We start from the raw sequence: 17,659 nt of genomic DNA on the forward strand, positions 1-17,659 counted from the left end.
AAAGTAGCTGAGGGTCTGGGAGAACAAAGAAAGCGAAAGTAGCGAGTGAAGGACATTGAAGCTGGTAGTGTGGGAGGGCTTTCCCTATTGCATACTATAGAGAAGCGCCATCTAGAGGGGGAAAAATTGGCTGTAATAATATATATAAAGGAGGAATTGGGTTAAGTGAGAGCCCCCTGGTGGAAAAATAAGTGCAGAAATAGTAAATATAAAACAACAGGATGAAAGGGCATAAAGGGAGTGCAACCCCAATTGAAAGAAGGGCTTCGAAACAAGAGGAGGGGAAAGACTGGGAAGGTTTATTAACAGAGATTAAGAAGGAAATAAGGCAAAGTGAACAAAACATTGAGAAAAGGTTGGAGGATTTAAGAGAGTCAATGGATCAAAAGTTTGATAAAGTGGTAGGAGAATTAACAGAACAAGTAAAAGACTTAACAACGAAGTCCAAAACAATAGAAAGTACTGTTAAGAGAATTCAAAAAGAGGTAAAGCAATCGAAGAAAGAGACAGAGAAGGTAAAAGAGGAAGTAGTGGACTTGAATAAGGTACAGGAGGAGATGTTGGACAATTTAGCCCTGCTCGAACTTAGACAGAAACAACTGAATCTTAAATTTAGGGGAATTCCTATAGAGGCAAACGAGAATATTAGACAGAGGCTGGTGACAGAACTAGCAAGATGGTTGGATGTAAAACAAGAGAATCTAGAATATTCTATTCTAAATGCTTTTAGAATAGGAGTGAAGTCGGTGAAGGCTAGAGCAAAGAAATTACCAGGAGACTGCCTGGTGATGTTTAACTCAATGGACATAAGAAACGAAATACTAAGATTGAATCATTCACAGAAATTAGTAATTGGTGGAAGACAAATCACCATCTATAAAGAAATTCCAACGAGATTTTTACAAAAAAGGGACCCATATCGCCTACTAGCAGGAATTCTGAATAAGAAAGGAATAAATTTCAGATGGGAATTTCCGGAAGGAATGACTTTCTATTTTAAAAACAAGAGGTTTAAGATAAGAAACGAGCAGGAGCTGAAGAAATTTACGAGGAGATACCCGAAGGAGTTAGGACTAGAGGAAGACAAGAAGGAAAAGAAGAAAAGTAAGGACGAACTAGCAGCGTTGGAAGAAGGAGCAGTGGGAGGAGAAGAACAAGAAGAAGAGGAACAGGAAGAAGGAGAAGAAGGGGAAGAAAGCGACCAGGAGGAGGAGAAAGAAGAAGAAAAAGAAGAAGAAAGCGAGGAACAAGTTAAGGAAGACAGTTTGAATAGCTAGATAGATCCATAAGAAGAATCCTTTCAAAGATATGTCTTTAAGAATTGAATCATGGAATGTAAATGGTTTGAATAATAAGTATAAGAGAAATAAAGTAGAACATGTGTTGATTAAAAAAAATCTGGACATAGTATGTTTGCAAGAGACTCACATTTCGAAAAAACACAAAAGAATACTGATAAATAAGAGATTGGGCCTGGACTTTGTAACGGCTGATCAAAAGAAAAAACGGGGTGTAGTATTTTATATAAAACAGAAGCTGGAACCCAAGTTAATCTTTAAAGATGAGGAGGGAAGGGTGTTAATGGTCCAAATTACGTGGCAAGGAGGAAAAATCTTGCTGGTGGGAATATACGCACCAAATAATAAAAAATCAAAATTTTATAAGAAATTAGAAGATAGGTTGACGGAATATTTGGATCAAAAAGTTATTCTTATGGGAGATTTAAATGGTGTAGTGACCCCGGCATTGGACAGAACGGCAAGGAGATTAGGTTCCGCTGAAGGTAAATTACCAAGATCCTTTTTTACCCTAGTGGAAAACTTAAGTCTAAGAGACGTATGGAGAGAGAAGCACCCAAAAATAAAACAATTTACACACTATTCGGAGCCAAACCAGAGTTCAGGCAGAATAGATTATATATGGGTATCAAATGCTGTAATGCCAAGAATAATCAAGACGGAAATCCAACCAAGAATTTTATCTGACCACAATGCTATGTATTTGGAGCTAAAGGGAGAAAATGTTAGGAGAAGATGGAGAATGGATGAGAGTTTGTTCTATGACCAGAAGGTGGTGGATAAAGCAAAGAAAGCTTTAACAGATTACTATGAATTAAATGCAAATAAAGGAGTGGATTTGAATGTGGTGTGGGATGCCAGTAAGGCGGTTATGAGGGGCTTCTTGATATCACAAAACATTATTAGAAAGAAGGAGAGAGAAAAGAAAAAGAATGAAATTATGAAAACATTAGAAGATAAAGAGAAACAATTGGCAATGAAACCGAAAGATCAGGATCTAAAACAAGATATAAAGCTGCTACAAGTTCAATTTGATGCATTATTAAACCAAGAAATAGAATGGAAATTAAAATGGCTGAAACAAAAAAATTTCGAATATGCTAATAAGACAGGGAAATTATTAGCATGGCAGCTAAAAAGGAGACAAAATCAAAACATCATAAATAAAATGAAATGGAATGATAAATTGACTGAAAATCCAAAAGAAATTAAACAAGCGTTTCAAGAATTTTATGGTGATCTGTATAAGAGAGGGCAGGAGGATGAAGAGGAAATGGAGTTATATTTAGAAGATAATAAACCTAAGAAGATATCAAGAGAAGACCAGGAGCAATTAAATGCAGCAATAACGGAGGAAGAACTAAAAGCAGCAATTAAGAAATTAAAAATAGGAAAGGCTCCGGGCCCCGATGGCTTAACGGCTAAATATTACAAAGATCTAGCACCACAATTGATACCCACAATATTGGAAGTAATGAATAGGATTTTAACGAATGGACGAATTCCAGATTCATGGAGGGAAGCATTTATTACGGTAATCCCCAAACAAGATAATGATTTGACAAACGTTAAAAACTATCGACCGATTTCATTGCTAAATTTAGACTATAAACTATTTACAGACATTTTAGCAGAAAGATTGAAGAAAACTTTAAATAAGTTGATCCATGCTGACCAAACAGGCTTTTTACCAGGCCGTCAGATGAAAAACAACATAAGAACAATCGTGGATGTGATCGAGTATTTGGATTTAAGAATTGACAAAAAGGCGACCTTGATCTTCATTGACGCAGAAAAGGCATTCGATAATGTTTCATGGAAATTTATGTTAAAAATTTTAAGAAAAATGGAATTTGGAGAAAAGTTTATAAATGGAATTAAAGCCATTTATTCAGATCAAACAGCTAAATTAATCATAAATAGTGAATTATCGGATGATGTCAGGATAACAAAGGGGACAAGACAAGGCTGCCCCATTTCCCCTCTTATGTTTATTCTGGTTTTAGAGATATTGGCAAATAAAATAAGAGGAGAAAAAGGAATTAAAGGTATAAAGATTGGAAAAAGAGAACTAAAACTAAAGGCCTTTGCTGACGACCTGGTGATCACATTGGAAGAACCACAAAAAAGTATGGAAGAACTGTTGAAGGTGATAGAGGAGTTTGGGAGACTAGCCGGCTTTAAGATAAATAGAGGGAAAACTAAAATGCTGACAAAGAACCTGAGCAAGGAGGAGATTGAAGAGCTACAAAAATCATTTGGCATTATGGCAACCAAGAAGATCAAATATTTAGGAATTTGGCTCACTCCAAAAAATATAAATTTGTTCGGAGATAATTATGTTCCAACCTGGAGAGAAATTAAAAAAGATCTAGAAATTTGGAGTAGATTAAAGCTATCGTTCTGGGGAAGGATAGCAAGTATTAAAATGAACATTTTACCGAGAGCCCTATTTCTCTTTCAAATGCTACCAGTGGTTAAGGGGATAAGCCAATTTAAGGAATGGCAAAAAATAATATCTAAATTCATATGGCAAGGAAAACCACCCAGGATAAAGCATAAGTTATTGGTGGACAAAAGGGAAAGAGGTGGTTTTGGACTGCCGGATTTAAAAATTTACTATGAGGCGTCATGTCTGATTTGGGCCAGAGAATGGATGATATTAAAAAATAAGGAAATTTTGGATCTGGAGGGATTTAACAACAGATACGGGTGGCACTCATACCTCTGGAAGAACAAGGTTAAAGTCCATAAAGAATTTCTAAATCATGTATTTAGAAAACCATTATATGAGGTGTGGGAGAGGCATAAAAGTTTGCTGGAAAGGAAAACGCCTAGATGGCTATCCCCAACGGAAATTTTGACACTAAAGAAAACCAATACCGAAGATAATTGGCTAACGTATGAAGAATTGTTAGTAGAGACGGAGAAAGGTTGGGAAATAAGACCTTTTGAGCAGGTGGCAGAGAAATTAACAGGATGGATACAATATTTCCAAGTGCATAATTTGTTTAATGAAGAGAAAAGAAAGGGCAATTTCGATAAAAATAAATCTAAATTCCAGGCGGAAATATTGGAGGGAGGTGAGAAATTGTTATCTAAAATGTACAATTATCTGTTGGAGTGGTACACAAAAGACGAGGAGATAAAAGAAGTTATGGTTAAATGGGCTATTGATGTGGGGCATAACATTCAGATGGAAGCGTGGGAGAAATTATGGAATCATCATTTAAAATTTACTGCTTGTACGATATTAAAAGAAAACATCATGAAAATGATCTATCGCTGGTATTTAACCCCAGTGAAACTAGCAAAAATGTATAGGAAAAATAACAAGAAGTGTTGGAAGTGTGAAAAGAAAGACGGAGAGTTTTACCATATGTGGTGGGTTTGCGACAAAGTTAAAACATTCTGGGAGGCCATATATAATGAGATAAAAAAGATACTTCAGTATACATTTCCAAAAAGACCCGAAGCTTTCTTGCTAGGGATGGTGGGAGGCGAGATTAAAAAGAGAGATCAAAAATTTTTTCTTTACGCCACCACGGCAGCAAGAATCCTGCTAGCCCAGAATTGGAAAACGTCAAACCTACCAACGGTAGCAGAATGGAGAGGGAAGCTTGTGGAATACTTGGAAATGGCTAGATTAACAAGCAGAATAAGAAACCAAAGAGATCAGCAGATAAGTTTGGATTGGAGTAAATTCCTAGAATATTTAAAAGACAGTAGAAATTTGTAAGCACTTACAGGTGAGATAAAATTCTTGCAAAGCAACAGAATAATAAGAAAATTTCAGAATGAATATTAAGATTAGCTATAACCAAATAAAACTGAGAAAAGCGGACGAATGATGTACCTTGGAAAACTAATGTAGAAGCGGAGGGAAGTCAAAAACTCGGCGGAGTTTAAGAGACAATGCAAACCATGTAAAAAGACAAAACAGTATTTATTTTTGTTTTTCTTTTCTGTTATCTGTTTTTATGATGCAAAAACAATAAAAAATATTTAAAAAAAAAAAAAAGAAAGTTACCTGAGCAACTGGAGCAACAACTGCATGTCTTTGATCCTGCTGCTTCTGGTCTGACGGGGATATAAATTGAGCGGCTTAGAGGCCCAAGTTGTGACTCTGCCCTATTTTTCTCTCTCTCCACAGGGCTTTGCGGGAGAGGCTACCTCCGATTGTGAGCGTCGTGACGCAGTTTCACGCTTGGTGGCACATTTTAACAGGCCTCGGGTCCTACCTTCATATCTTGTTCAGGTGTGACGGCCTCCCCTTCTCGTTCGTGGGCTCTGGGTGGGGAAACTCCTGCCCCATGTGCTTCCAACTTCATAGCCGTAAAGCATTCCCCTTCCTTCCAGAAGATTAAGACGCGCGACTTCTTTTTCCGCGAAAAGTTCTGTTAATAAGATCAGGAGCTGTGTCCTGGGCTGTATGCATTGAAGAGGGGCAGCAGCGGGTGACAGGTGGCAAGGGGGTTGGCAGGGAGGAACTGCAGCAACTGGTGCAGCGCCGGCCCTGTCATTAGGTAGAGTGGGGCAGCCGCCTCAGGCAGCTGACATGGAACTCTTCTGAAAGGACAACAGAATAAATAACAGTTTATTCTTATTTTATTTTTCAGTGCCAGGAAGGGGGAGAGAAGGCACTTGTGGGTAGGGCAGGTGTGGGCAACATCTGGTTTTCAACTTCTTGATATACCACCAGCTAAACATCGCGATCTACTGATATATCACAGTGTCTGCAATAAGGATGGAGCTATGTAGAGGCATTTGCTGGCTTCATGGTTTTTCCCGCATTGTGATTTTTGCTTGGCCCGCCTGCACACACATCATGATTTGTGATACATTGCCAGGTCAAAAAATGAAACCGATGACGCGCTATGGACTCGAAACTGGTTTTGGGCGATATATCACCCAGCCCTACTTGTGGGGTTAACTCATCCAGGTGCCACAATAATTTGACTATGCAGCTGGACTTGTGGGGGCCAAGGAGACAATTGGCTCGGGCAGCAAAATGCCTGTAGCTGGCTCTGGCTACAGCTTTGCCCACCTGCCCTCTCCACCTGAGCTCTGAATCCCAGCTGCTGGGAATCGCAAGCCGGGAGAAGGTAGTTGCACTCAGGCCCTGCATGTTGACTTCTCATAGACATGTGGTTGGCCACCGGAAGAGCAGCGTGCTAGACAGGGTGGGCCTGTTCTGTTTTGAGTGGAAAAACCACAAAACAGTGTGGAACTTGGAAAACGGAGCCCAGCAGGCTTCTGCTTGCATACCTGCTTCTCCCGTGCTTGAGCAGAGTTTGCAGTCTTCTTTTGCGCAGCGTTTTGGTGTGCCTTGTGCCTCAGAGCCTGCCAGCAATAAAACTCACACATTCCAGCTTGTTTCTAATCTACAAGCTTTATTTACAAGCAGCAGAAATCACAAAAAACCTCCTGGAGAGAAGACTGGCATCTTGCGCATCTCTCTCGGTTGAAAACGAAAGCAAACTGAACAGAACAAAGGAAAGGACCCATCTGTAAACACACCCAGTGAGGCAGGGCGATCTCCAAGAGCTGTTTTAACCCTGTAAGCTCAGGATCCACTCACAGGGCCTTTGGCCTGGTCCAGCAGAGCCAGGCTCCTCTTAGTGACCCCCCACCTCAGTATCGCTGCACAAGAGTCCCAATTTCAGCAATCAGAAGCTCCATGGTTCCCCACCAGGTTCTCTGCCACCTCCTGCTCTCACAGTCCCAGGCACACAAAACAGGAGGCTGGTTGTTTTTGCCTTTGTAGAGTTGGAAAGTTACCCCGAGGGTCATCTAGTCCAACCCCCTGCGATGCAGGAATCTTTTGCCCAACGTGGGGCTCGAACTCACAACCCTGAGATTTAAGAGTCTTCTGCTCTGCCGACTGAGCTGTCCAGCAGCTCCGGTGTTCAGTTGAGTTGGCGCCATGTTCTGTCATCTCAACTAAGCTGATATACCCAAGCGCTTGTTTTAATCTTCATTTCCTTCTCTCCACCCACCTCTCCTCTTTAGCTTATATTCAAGGACACTTTACCTGAAGTACAGGCCAAAGGTCAAGGTAAGGAATTCTACAGCAATTTGCGGTTTGTGCAGGTGACGGGGCTTGATAGGACAGAAGCATATAAGAGTGGTAGTGATGAATTTTCTTTTCTTTTTTGATTTAATTTTTTTTTACTGTAGGGAAAAACAAAAGATACGACATACATAAAATCTGCAGTGTCAATTTAACATTGAGAAAGAAGATAAAAGGGCACACGCATCCTGAGCTATATTATTCAAAAACATAATGAACCACTGTCATTCCGCCCCCACCAATAAATTTTATTGAGTTATAAAACCTGCTTGAGTCCTTTTGTAGTGAGTTAATTTTGTCACCTGCAAGGACCTCTTGAGAAACGAAGGGATCCATAAGCGTTTTCCAGTTAGCTACTTGTGCCCACCTGCAGCTGTAAGGAGATTTATTGCATCTTCCAAATGCGATTCATCGACCAGGCGATCGAGGTAGCGCCAGCAAAACCACTTCGGGGTCTCGAGGCGTTAAGCAGCCAGGCGTTTTAAGTGATCGTAGCTGAAGCAGTTCTGCAGAAATTTTGGATTAATGGACGCAACCAAATTGCATAGAAGGAAGGTGCAGTCATTGAGGCAGAATTGATCTCTCTCCCTCCCCTCTCTTTTTCTCTGATCCTGAGAATTTTTTTTTAATTGCCCTGGAATTCTTTTGCCAGCCACTGGAGTTCCCAAACTGTGGTCTGTGGACCACAGGCTTCGTTCAGGCAGACCAAAACGAGTCTGTGAAGAATGCATACAATTTGAGTTCTGTTGGAATTCAGATTGTCGTACAATAAAATACAATATAGGAGATGAAAGAATCAATAAAAATACAGCGTGTGACAACAGGCGCAAAAAAATAATAATTCAATGATCTGCCAAGACCAGCCATTTGCAAGTGGTCCATAGAGGGGGATTTTCAGAACTACCAGGGTAAACAATACCGGGCTGGATGGATAAATGATCTGTTTTAAGGCTGCCTCCTTTGTTCCCGCAGCATTTCCTACATCCCTGGATACGGCGCTCATTTTTTCCCTCGGTATAAAGGAAGCAAAGTTTTCATTGACGAATCAATGAGAACAGTAACTGCAAAACTTTTCAGTCGGTTTAAAAACGTGTACCCATAGTTGATTTTAACTACCTTTAAAATTCACCTTAACGTCTTGCAAAACCTTCAGTGACAGGTGGCCCTTTCGCAGAGAGCACCCTCCCTGCTCCCCCTTCACAAGAGGGGAGCACTCTGGCGTTAGATGTGTGTGTCAGCATAGAACAAGGAGCAATCTTTTGACTTAGGAACGATTCGTTTTCTTAGTAAGCGTATCTAATCAATGCCCAGTTACTTGAATAGCACCTCTGTTTTTGCGTGTGTGTATTTATCCCAAACTCTAAACCAGATGTGGGACTCCCAGCTCCCTTGGTTCTGTTCACCGGAGCCATTAGCAACGGCTGGTGGATATCGGGAGTCCAAGAGCACCTCAAATTTACCATGATGTAAATGATTCTGAGGTCTCTCAGAAGCTGCTGCTTGCATTTCAGTGCCCCCACTGGGCAGCAGCAAATCGGCTTCCCTTGAAACAAAAATTCCAGTTTCGGAGATGCAGTTTTGTTGGAACCATGATGGGGGCGGGGAGAACATGTTAAACTCCAACCCCTACACTGCTCTTGCTTCCTATTTACATAAAAAACAAAACCCCAAGCACGTTACTTGCATTCACATGATTAACTTGATGCCTCGCTTGCCTTGAGGGTTTCTCTCGGGGCCTAAGGCACAAGCCTCTTTAAAAAACCCATCAGAGATATCAAAACAAAATAAATAAATAAAAATTATTTCCAGTAGCACCTTAGAGACCAACTAAGTTTGTTCTTGGTGTGAGCTTTCGTGTGCATGCACATTTCTTGGTTGTTTTGAGCATTGTTCTGAAACATTGTTCTGAACTACCAGAACGTCGTGTCCCGCAACAGTAATGAAACAGCTTGCACCCTTTTTTTCGTGTGTGGAGACAACAAGGGCACACTCCGGGTGATAATATTGCTAAATCTCAATGAGGTGGGTGTAGCTTTCTCCCGTCCCTATTGTTGGGACGTGCCTAATTGTCTTGAAAATCTTCCACTGAAGATTGCAGCGCTGAACTAACACACAAGGCAGGCATCCAAGTGGGAACCGCTCCAAATGGCACCTACTTTAAAATAGCAAAGGTTTGCCCAGTGCCACAGTTGGAAAAGCTTCCAAGAGACACAGCCCAGCTGCTAAGAACTTGCTTCACTTTCACAAAATGCTCAGTGCTTCACAGGGCATACAGAGGGAGGGAGAGCTTAGCTTTGGAAGTCCTTGCCAAGTCATTCGCTTGGAAAGACGGAGGGGTCAATGGGAGTGGGGCAGTGTCTCCAGCATGCAGCACTGCAGCATTTTAAAGCTTCATGTCACTGGGAGGAGATAAAGGATTGTCTTGCTTTCTTGCTTTGCTGTTTTGTTTAGGCTGTTAAGGAATTTTCTATTTAGTGATTTAACTGGTTTGCATTTAGATGGGTGATGACCGTTGTTACTGTTTCCTTGTATTATCCTTGATGTTGTAACCCACTCTGGCCTTGTGAAATGCATAAAAATGAAAATACAATAAAGTAAATGTCATTTTTGAAGATGCCTTTTGATCGAATAACTGCACCACCTTTCATATATACCTGTACCGTATTTTTCGCTCCATAAGACACACTTTTTCCCTCCTAAAAAGTAAGGGAGAAACTCTGTGCGCCTTATGGAGCGAACGGTGGTAGCTGGAGCTGAATTGCCCATGGGCCAAAAGCAGATAGTGCTTTTTCTTTTTACAAAGAGAAAAGGGGGCGTTGAAAGGACCTGCTCAGCAGCCTCTTTGCTTTTCCCCCTTTGCAAAAGGAGCTTTGCTTTTCCCCCTTTGCAAAAAAAGCTGCAAAACTTTTAGCTGATCCTCAAAAAAACCCAGGGCTTTTCCCTTTGCAAAAAAAGCTGCAAAACTTTTAGCTGATTCTAAAGGGGGGGGGGGCTTTTCCCTTTGCAAAAAAAAGCTGGAAACTTTTAGCTGATCCTCAAAAAAACAGGGCTTTTAGAGGAGGAAAACCAGAAAAATATTTTTTTCTTCTTCTTTCCTCCTCTAAAAACGAGGTGCGCCCTAAGGTCCAGTGCGCCCTATGGAGCGAAAAATGCGGCAGGTACTCTTAAAGAAAGCATAAGACGGTATAAAATACTAAGTAAACGTAAGAATTAAAAACAGACTTTAAAAGCAGCACACAAAGAAGCATAGAGTTGTAGAGTTGGAAGGGACTCCCAACGGTCATCTGGTCCAACCCCCTGCAATGCAGGAATAACGTAGTAACATCAAAATGCAGAGAAATTCATTAGTGTGAAAAACAGATGTACATATGAAAATTACGTGTCTGGGTAGGGTTGCCTAAACGAAACTGCTTTTTGTAGGCATCAAAAGCAGTGCCATGGAGTTGCCTGCACTAATATTTAAAACCCAGGAGCCCATGCACCCCCAGCTGGCAAATGGGGCCACAGGGTGCCGCCCTCCACAGTCCCTGGGGCAGTTGGAGCAGAGTATTATTCAGTTTCTGGCAGAGAGGAGGGAGGCAAACTTCCTTCAGCAACTGCACTCCTCCTCGGGCTGACGGCTGGGGCCAGGCCAGTCTCTCCTCTTGCCTTAACAAAGGTGCCTTTGTTGTGATGAAACAAAATAGAAAATTCTTTCCAGTAGCACCTTAGAGACCAACTGAGTTTGTTCTTGGTATGAGCTTTCGTGTGCATGCACACGAAAGCTCATACCAAGAACAAACACAGTTGGTCTCTAAGGTGCTACTGGAAAGAATTTTCTATTTTGTTTCGACTGGCAGACCAACACGGCTACCCACCTGTAACTTTGTTCTGATGGCAAGAGTCCCCTCCAATGGCTTTCTCCCAGTGCCGCAGTACTAGGGTTCGGGATCCCGGGATTGCAGCAATGAGAACACTTCTCTGCACATAACAGCCGCTCTCGTGTCTATCCCGACGCAGACTCCAGGCCACGTGAATCGCCTCTTATAATGTGAAGGTTAACGTTGTCTTTCCCAAGCCGGCTAAAATTCCTGGTTGCTTGTGCACTGAGTCCAGGGGACGCCACGGCTCAGTGGGAGAGCATCTGTCTTGTGCATGCGTATGCATTCAGAAGGTCCCAGGTTCAGTCCTTGCGGGCATCTCTAGGTAGGCTTGGGCGAGACTCCCTGCCTGAAACCCTGGAGAGCTGCTGTCAGTGTTGACTATACTGAGCTAAATGGACCAAAAGGTTCGACTCAGTATCAGAGTATCAGGCATGTACAGTATGACAGCTCTTCATCTTTTTTTTGCCTATTAAACCAATAAACGTTTATCAGAAGAATCACCCAGATGCTCTTGTGTATAAACGCTGCGTAAACTGGATTTACTATTTACTAATCATGTTCATTCCCCTGGCTCCTGCGTCTTTAACAGCAGCTTGGTCCGTGGACATTAGCAAGTGACAATCTGCTTGCTTGCATGCCGTGAAAACCCACTGGCCTCTACAGATCAAGCTGCTTTCAAATGGACAGGAGCAAAAAACCGGAACGTTTTGTCTGATCAGTTGGCAATCTCCAGGGAGGTTATGTGTGTTGTGTTTCTATGTTTCGGCCCAGCAGTCTTAAGAACCCCTTTTCTCCCTTCCTTTCAATAGTTTCTCTTTGGGATTTGGCCTGTTCTCTTAGTAGAATCGACCAATAAGCAAGAATCTGCGAAGAAGCAATGACGAGGACATTTGACCAACGCTGAAGAGACAACTTACCCCGGATGCATCAGGAGAGTCTACAATAAACCACTTGGACTGGCGTGTTGGATGTTCTTGCAAAGGAATATCCCCCTTCCCTTCCCTCTGGAGCTGCAGAGAATCTGTAGAAGTGAGAGCCAGCCTATCTACAGATGCCACGATTAGAGGTTTTTCTGTGCTTGAGGTGTCAAAACGAGGGTGTGGGATTTCTGTGTACCATATTTTTGGAGCTGCTGGGCTGGCAGATGGTGCTGCTCACAGAAAGCAAGTGTGTTTTCTGTTCTTGACGGTGGGTTACGGAGGTTTTCGTTTGGCTGGCCAGAATTTTCATTTGTGGGTGAAAACCTAATGCGCCTGAGCATCATTGGAGCCAGACAGGGAACGGACAGGCCATCTATTTGATTTTTATAGGGGTCTCTGTGTTCTCAGGCGCACTCTGTATGTCTGCTGGTAACATCCTAACAGTCCAGGGCTTTACTCTGGCTTTCCAAAAACTGGTTTCTTTAGCAATTTGCACATGGTAAGGGGAGCTGGGGAAGGAGTGTTATTCTCTTAGCTGAGCGATATGTCCTGTTTGTATTTTTTTACAGACAGTGGGATTTTAATTTGATGGGGGGGTGGCTTTCCGCGTGTAAAAGGTTTGTAAAATTTGCTGTTAGTCAGTGATACTCGCACCATAGTCAAAACAAAATTGAAAATTCTTTCCAGTAGCACCTTAGAGACCAACTGAGTTTGTTCCTGGTATGAGCTTTCGTGTGCATGCACACTTCTTCAGATACTCGCACCATAAACAGAAGTCCAGTTGTCCACCCCAGTGGTTACTTGCGGAACCAATAAAACAGTATTAGTTAGAGAGGTGTGACCCAGGATCCCTTATGGAACAGTAGAGGATGCTGGGACATATTTCTCCGATCACTGTGCAGCTGCAAAATGTTTTGAGCCAGAGTAGGAGAATCATCCCTCCGAAAACCACTTCCCCTCCATGGGATAATTGTAGGCCAAAGGAACAAACCTGCCTTAGCTCTCGCCCTCCGACCAATTGGAGATGTGAACTGTGAAGCTGGACTTTCATTGCAGTCCTAAATAGTTGCCTGGAGGTAACCAGTTGCCAGTTCTCATTCCCAAACAAATTTTAATTCATGCCTGCCTGCCTTCCTGAGTACAAAATCCATCCACAACTGTTCAGATGCACACGTGTCGTCTTTTGAGTCTCTTATCTCTCAGCCTAACCTACCTCACAGGGTTGTTTTGAGAATATTGGGTGTGGCACCCTGAGCTCCTTGGAGGATGGACAGAATAAAAACGTAATAAGAGAGTTAGGATTGCGCCTTCCTAAAACGAAGAAAAGAAAAGGGTCAGTTGGCCATCTGCCCCTTTCTTGGCTATTGCTTCAGAGGTTCTTAAAAAGAAACATGTGCCCAATTCTACAATTATGCTACCTGAAAACTGATAGGGTGTGCATGTGTTTTGCAGTTTGGTAGGCATCCCTGAATGTTGAGCAGGAATTTTGCCTTGGGTGCTTCTTAACACTGCGAGGAGCTAAAAATTGGGCTGTTCGGCTTCTGTCAATTTCTGCCAGATAGTGAAGGAAATGTGGTTTTGTTGCATTGCTTTTCTTCCACGCATGCTTTGAGCTTCTGTGTGCTTTGGCTAAAGTCAGCAGCCTCTCTTGAGCTAATGAGGCAGCTCAGTTTAAGAAGCCCCTGAATGGCACTGGTACCCAAAACCTCCACACCCCTTAAGAAAAAGACTTAAGAAAAGACTATTCCTAACCAGGATGCCCATCACAAGCACCCATGTCATTATTTTCTCTGCTTTTGCTTCTCTTCATTTGGAATATTTGCTGCCTTCCTGAGTTTTCCAGCCACTTAAAAGTGGAAGAATCACAAAAGTGCATTTCTCCACCCCCTCCTTGTGCTCATGCAATAAGAGTTCCCATGCGGTCGAGGTTAGGGGTCGCTGCTTCTTAGATTGAACTCCCCGTGCATAAGCCGTTCACTGCTGTCTCCCCCTCAGCCCTGCAAGCTGGCTGACAGGCAGGTGCTACAACCGCCTGTCACAACACCTGGTGCCAATTATGACATCAGATGATTGACAGGTGCATGGTCCCAGCTGACTGACAGCGTTGGCCTGTGGGGTGTGGGGGAAATGGGGGTCAGAGGCCAAAAAGGTTGCCCACCCCTGCTCTGCTGCAAAGGACTGCATTCACATTTTCCCTATGTGAATTCTGAGGAAGGGCATTGCTTCATATTTGAAATTTGCCAGGCCGCCAGGCGCATTTTACACCTGGCTATCGGCCTCTAGTGACCCAAGTACAGATGCCCACATGCCACAATGGTGCTTGATGTCTCCACCATCTGGAGGTGCATGCCTGGGGATTCTTGGATCTGGACTGTTTTCACGCGCTAGCAACACACCCTGTAGAATCCTACCCGCTATTTTATATCTGCAGAATCAGAACGAATTTCGGGAAACAAAAGTCGCATTGAAAAATACGAATTTTTTTTTTTGAGCCACCTGTCCCCCCAAAATGGCAACTAGGCATTCCGTTTTGGTGCCTAGCTTATGCCCCTGAGTTTCCAGCACTGCTCACGGTTGACTTCCCTTTGGCTTTCTTTTGGCTGTCATGTGAATTGGCCAGCCTGCGAATCGTGTTTGTTATCTCGTGCCTGTATTCCGTTACCGATCAGTGGTGTGCAATGTGGCCTCGTGAGCCTCAAGTCTCCAGGCTGGCGGTTGCCAGTGGCATTTGCCTCTCTTGAACCCAGGCCCCAAAACCCGTCTCCCACCCTGTCCCCGCACATTGCTTGTAGGGGCATAGGAACCTGCCTTGTGCTGAGCCTAGATTGCGGAGTCCCTATCTAGCTCAGTATTGTCTACACTGACTGGTAGCTGCTCTCCAGTATTCAGGCAAGGTCTGTTTCTCAGTCCTACCTGGAGATGCTGATGCTGTCCCCCACCCCCCAGTTCTAGGTATCTTGGAAATCATAAATAGTAATAATAATTATAGCCAAGATCATGAAGGCTAGCAGCTTCCTTTGGGAGTACCAATTCCGCACCAAATAGCGGGTGAATGAAGAAAGAAGGCGCCCAAGGTGAAGAGTCTTCCAGGTCGCATTTTTCTGTCGTGCGGCTGCCCACCCGTCCTCCTCTTGCATTTTGATATGGGATGGGAAGACCCAAGGGGCTGCGTTGCCTGCCCATCCAGACTTCTGCGTCCTGCGGTTTCCCTCTCAACCTTACGCGTGTTTGGCATGTTTCTGAGAGCGAGGCGAAATCGCGGACTCCCGATTCGGAGCTCTTTTGTAGCAGCGTGATAAGTGATTATGCGGTAAACAATAAGAAATCCCAGCGTCTCTCTCTCTCTTTGCTGTGCAGAGAAGCAAGGCTGGCTCAGCTGCAGCTGCATTGAGAGCACCCAATGTTTGCCCATGCTGTGGGTGGGGTGGGCAAAGGCACTTGGGTGCGGGCCCAGCACAGAGGCAGAGGCGCGTGGGTGCCACTCAGAGCTCTCTGCAGAGAAATTCCATGACTTGCCTACCGCCCACCAAGACAGTGCCGTGACTGCTGGCGCCTGGAATGCCTCGCTCTGGTATACAAAGCGTTAATTCCATGGATATGCCCTGGAGCGGGCAGGTGCCGTGGGCAAACTCCTGCATGGTTCACATCTCTGGCCCTGCCTCCTTCCCAGCCAACCTTCGTTGGAGGGCAGGAAGTGGGACTCCATTTGGATGTGATTGGAGTGACTGGATTCAGCTGCTCCCGATTTATTTATTTTTAAAAGCCCATCAAAGAAATACTCTTGGTTTTATGGGAGTCGTTGCTAGGGGCCAATCCTCTTTCAGGAGATGTGCTCAGATCCTACCAGAGTGGCTGAGGCTAAGTGGCTCTTAAAGTAAGCCTTTTAGGGGTGTAAAATTTGCAGCTCCGCTAGCTAAGGAAAGAGGCCTGTTTAAAGTGAGTCGCCTTATCACACCTGCTCCTCTGCAGAGGTGATAATGCCCTGTTTGCATCTCTGTTTTAGAGAGGAACATGCTCTAAACCCTTCAGCCATCCTGGAGGTGGGACTGGTCACCAGCGACTCCACAGAGGACCTGCTTGAAAGCACCCCTTTCTGTAGCAAAAAATCTGGCACCCGCTTCTTCACTTTATGTAGTCGAAAAGAGCAATGCTTGGTCCAAACGTATTCTAAAAAACCACCGCTGGGAGAAAAGAATGTAATGTTTTCAGACCGGGGGTAGCCAGCAGGGAGCAGCACTCCGCGTGACGTTTGACTCCTAACACAGCCGCAGTGGTCGGGGGTCCATGTCTACAGGGGCTCCACGTTGGCTACCCCTGCTTCAGACTCTGTGCCTCTGAACTGCCATTCTTAGCGCCTGGAGTGAACCTGTGCAATACTGAAAGTTGTGTGTGAATGCTTGGGAGCTTGTCCCTTATTGGGGGGGGGGGGCAGACTGCCTTCTCCCAGAAGGCGTATAAATGGCACGGATAAAACAAAAGCGGAATTAATTTGTGGTGTCCCTTGAAAATCCGCCCCTCCTGTTCTTTTGTGTGTTGAAACTGTGCTTTTTGGGGGTGGGGGGGGAGTTAAAGCCTTATTCTGAGTCTTGTTGATGCTCTTCCCTGCCACGCAGCGGTGGCTGCTGTTTGCTGCAGCAAGAAAGAGACGCACAACCTTAGGAAGCCTGTAAACGCCGTGTGCACTTTGCCCCTGAGATGCTGCCAGCTAAAATGTGGAGCCCAGAAATTAAAGGTTGTATTTACTACGATAGTATCTCCCCAAGTGGAGGGGAAAATAAAATAAAATCAGCTCCCTGTGACCTGCAGCCAGGAGATGAGGAGCTGCATTCTCCACCCCAATTGGAATGTATCTTGAGACCATATCCAATATGGAGCCAAAGGATGGTGCTGGACCCATAATGGGGGGAAACGACTCAAATCCACGAGGAATAATGTCTTTGCCCCTAAGCTGGCCTCTTTCTTCCTCCTCCTCCTCTGCTGTTTCTCCTTGAAACAGGCACCCCCAAACTCGGCCCTCCAGCTCTTTTGGGACTGCAACTCCCATCACCCCTAGCTAACAGGACCAGTGGTCAGGGATGATGGGAATTGTAGTCCCGAAACAGCTGGAGGGCCGAGTTTGGGGGTGCCTTGCCTTAAAACAACCTAGCTTAGCTCTCTCTAGCTGTGTACGGTCTCACCTGTGAAGGATCGGAACCTTCTCCCCAGGTGACCCAACAGCGGGAACTTGCAGAACTCTGCATTGTTTCAGTGCCACAAACCGTTGAAATGGTTTTACGTGGAGGAAAGTGGGACGGCGAACGTTGCCAGTTTATTTGCAAACCTGGGTTAGCTGCCCAGTCTAGTCATTAAAAACAAAAAGGAACATTCCCCATATCTCGAGACTTGTTTGTGGTATAATGTTCAATTTGGCAATGACAGTAGATGTTGTTGCAGGGGTATTTTTTGGGTGATCCGCTGCTTCCAAAGACCAGGTGTTGTGTCACAATATCTGACGGCATCTCTGTG

At 44.0% G+C, this 17,659-nt stretch overlaps 1 protein-coding gene across 2 annotated transcripts in view; it reads left to right on the top strand.

Moving 5' to 3' along the window:
• Positions 1 to 12,201, top strand: part of ACER3 (alkaline ceramidase 3) — a 48,259-nt gene extending 36,058 nt beyond the window's left edge. Inside the window, exons 9-11 of one of the 2 annotated variants that reach the window (XM_033145999.1) lie at positions 5,452 to 5,556; positions 7,311 to 7,356; positions 7,479 to 7,639. In XM_033145999.1, coding sequence (XP_033001890.1) covers positions 5,452 to 5,556; positions 7,311 to 7,356; positions 7,479 to 7,526 — 199 coding nt within the window. In that variant the 3' untranslated portion in view covers positions 7,527 to 7,639. Of the gene's footprint in view, positions 1 to 5,451; positions 5,557 to 7,310; positions 7,357 to 7,478; positions 7,640 to 12,043 lie in introns of those variants that run through there. The other variant, XM_033145998.1, reaches the window with a different exon arrangement.
• The last annotated feature ends 5,458 nt before the right edge of the window (positions 12,202 to 17,659 follow it).

Source organism: Lacerta agilis, chromosome 4 (assembly GCF_009819535.1).
Source record: "Lacerta agilis isolate rLacAgi1 chromosome 4, rLacAgi1.pri, whole genome shotgun sequence".
In the NCBI taxonomy this organism is placed as follows: Eukaryota; Metazoa; Chordata; class Lepidosauria; order Squamata; family Lacertidae; genus Lacerta; species Lacerta agilis.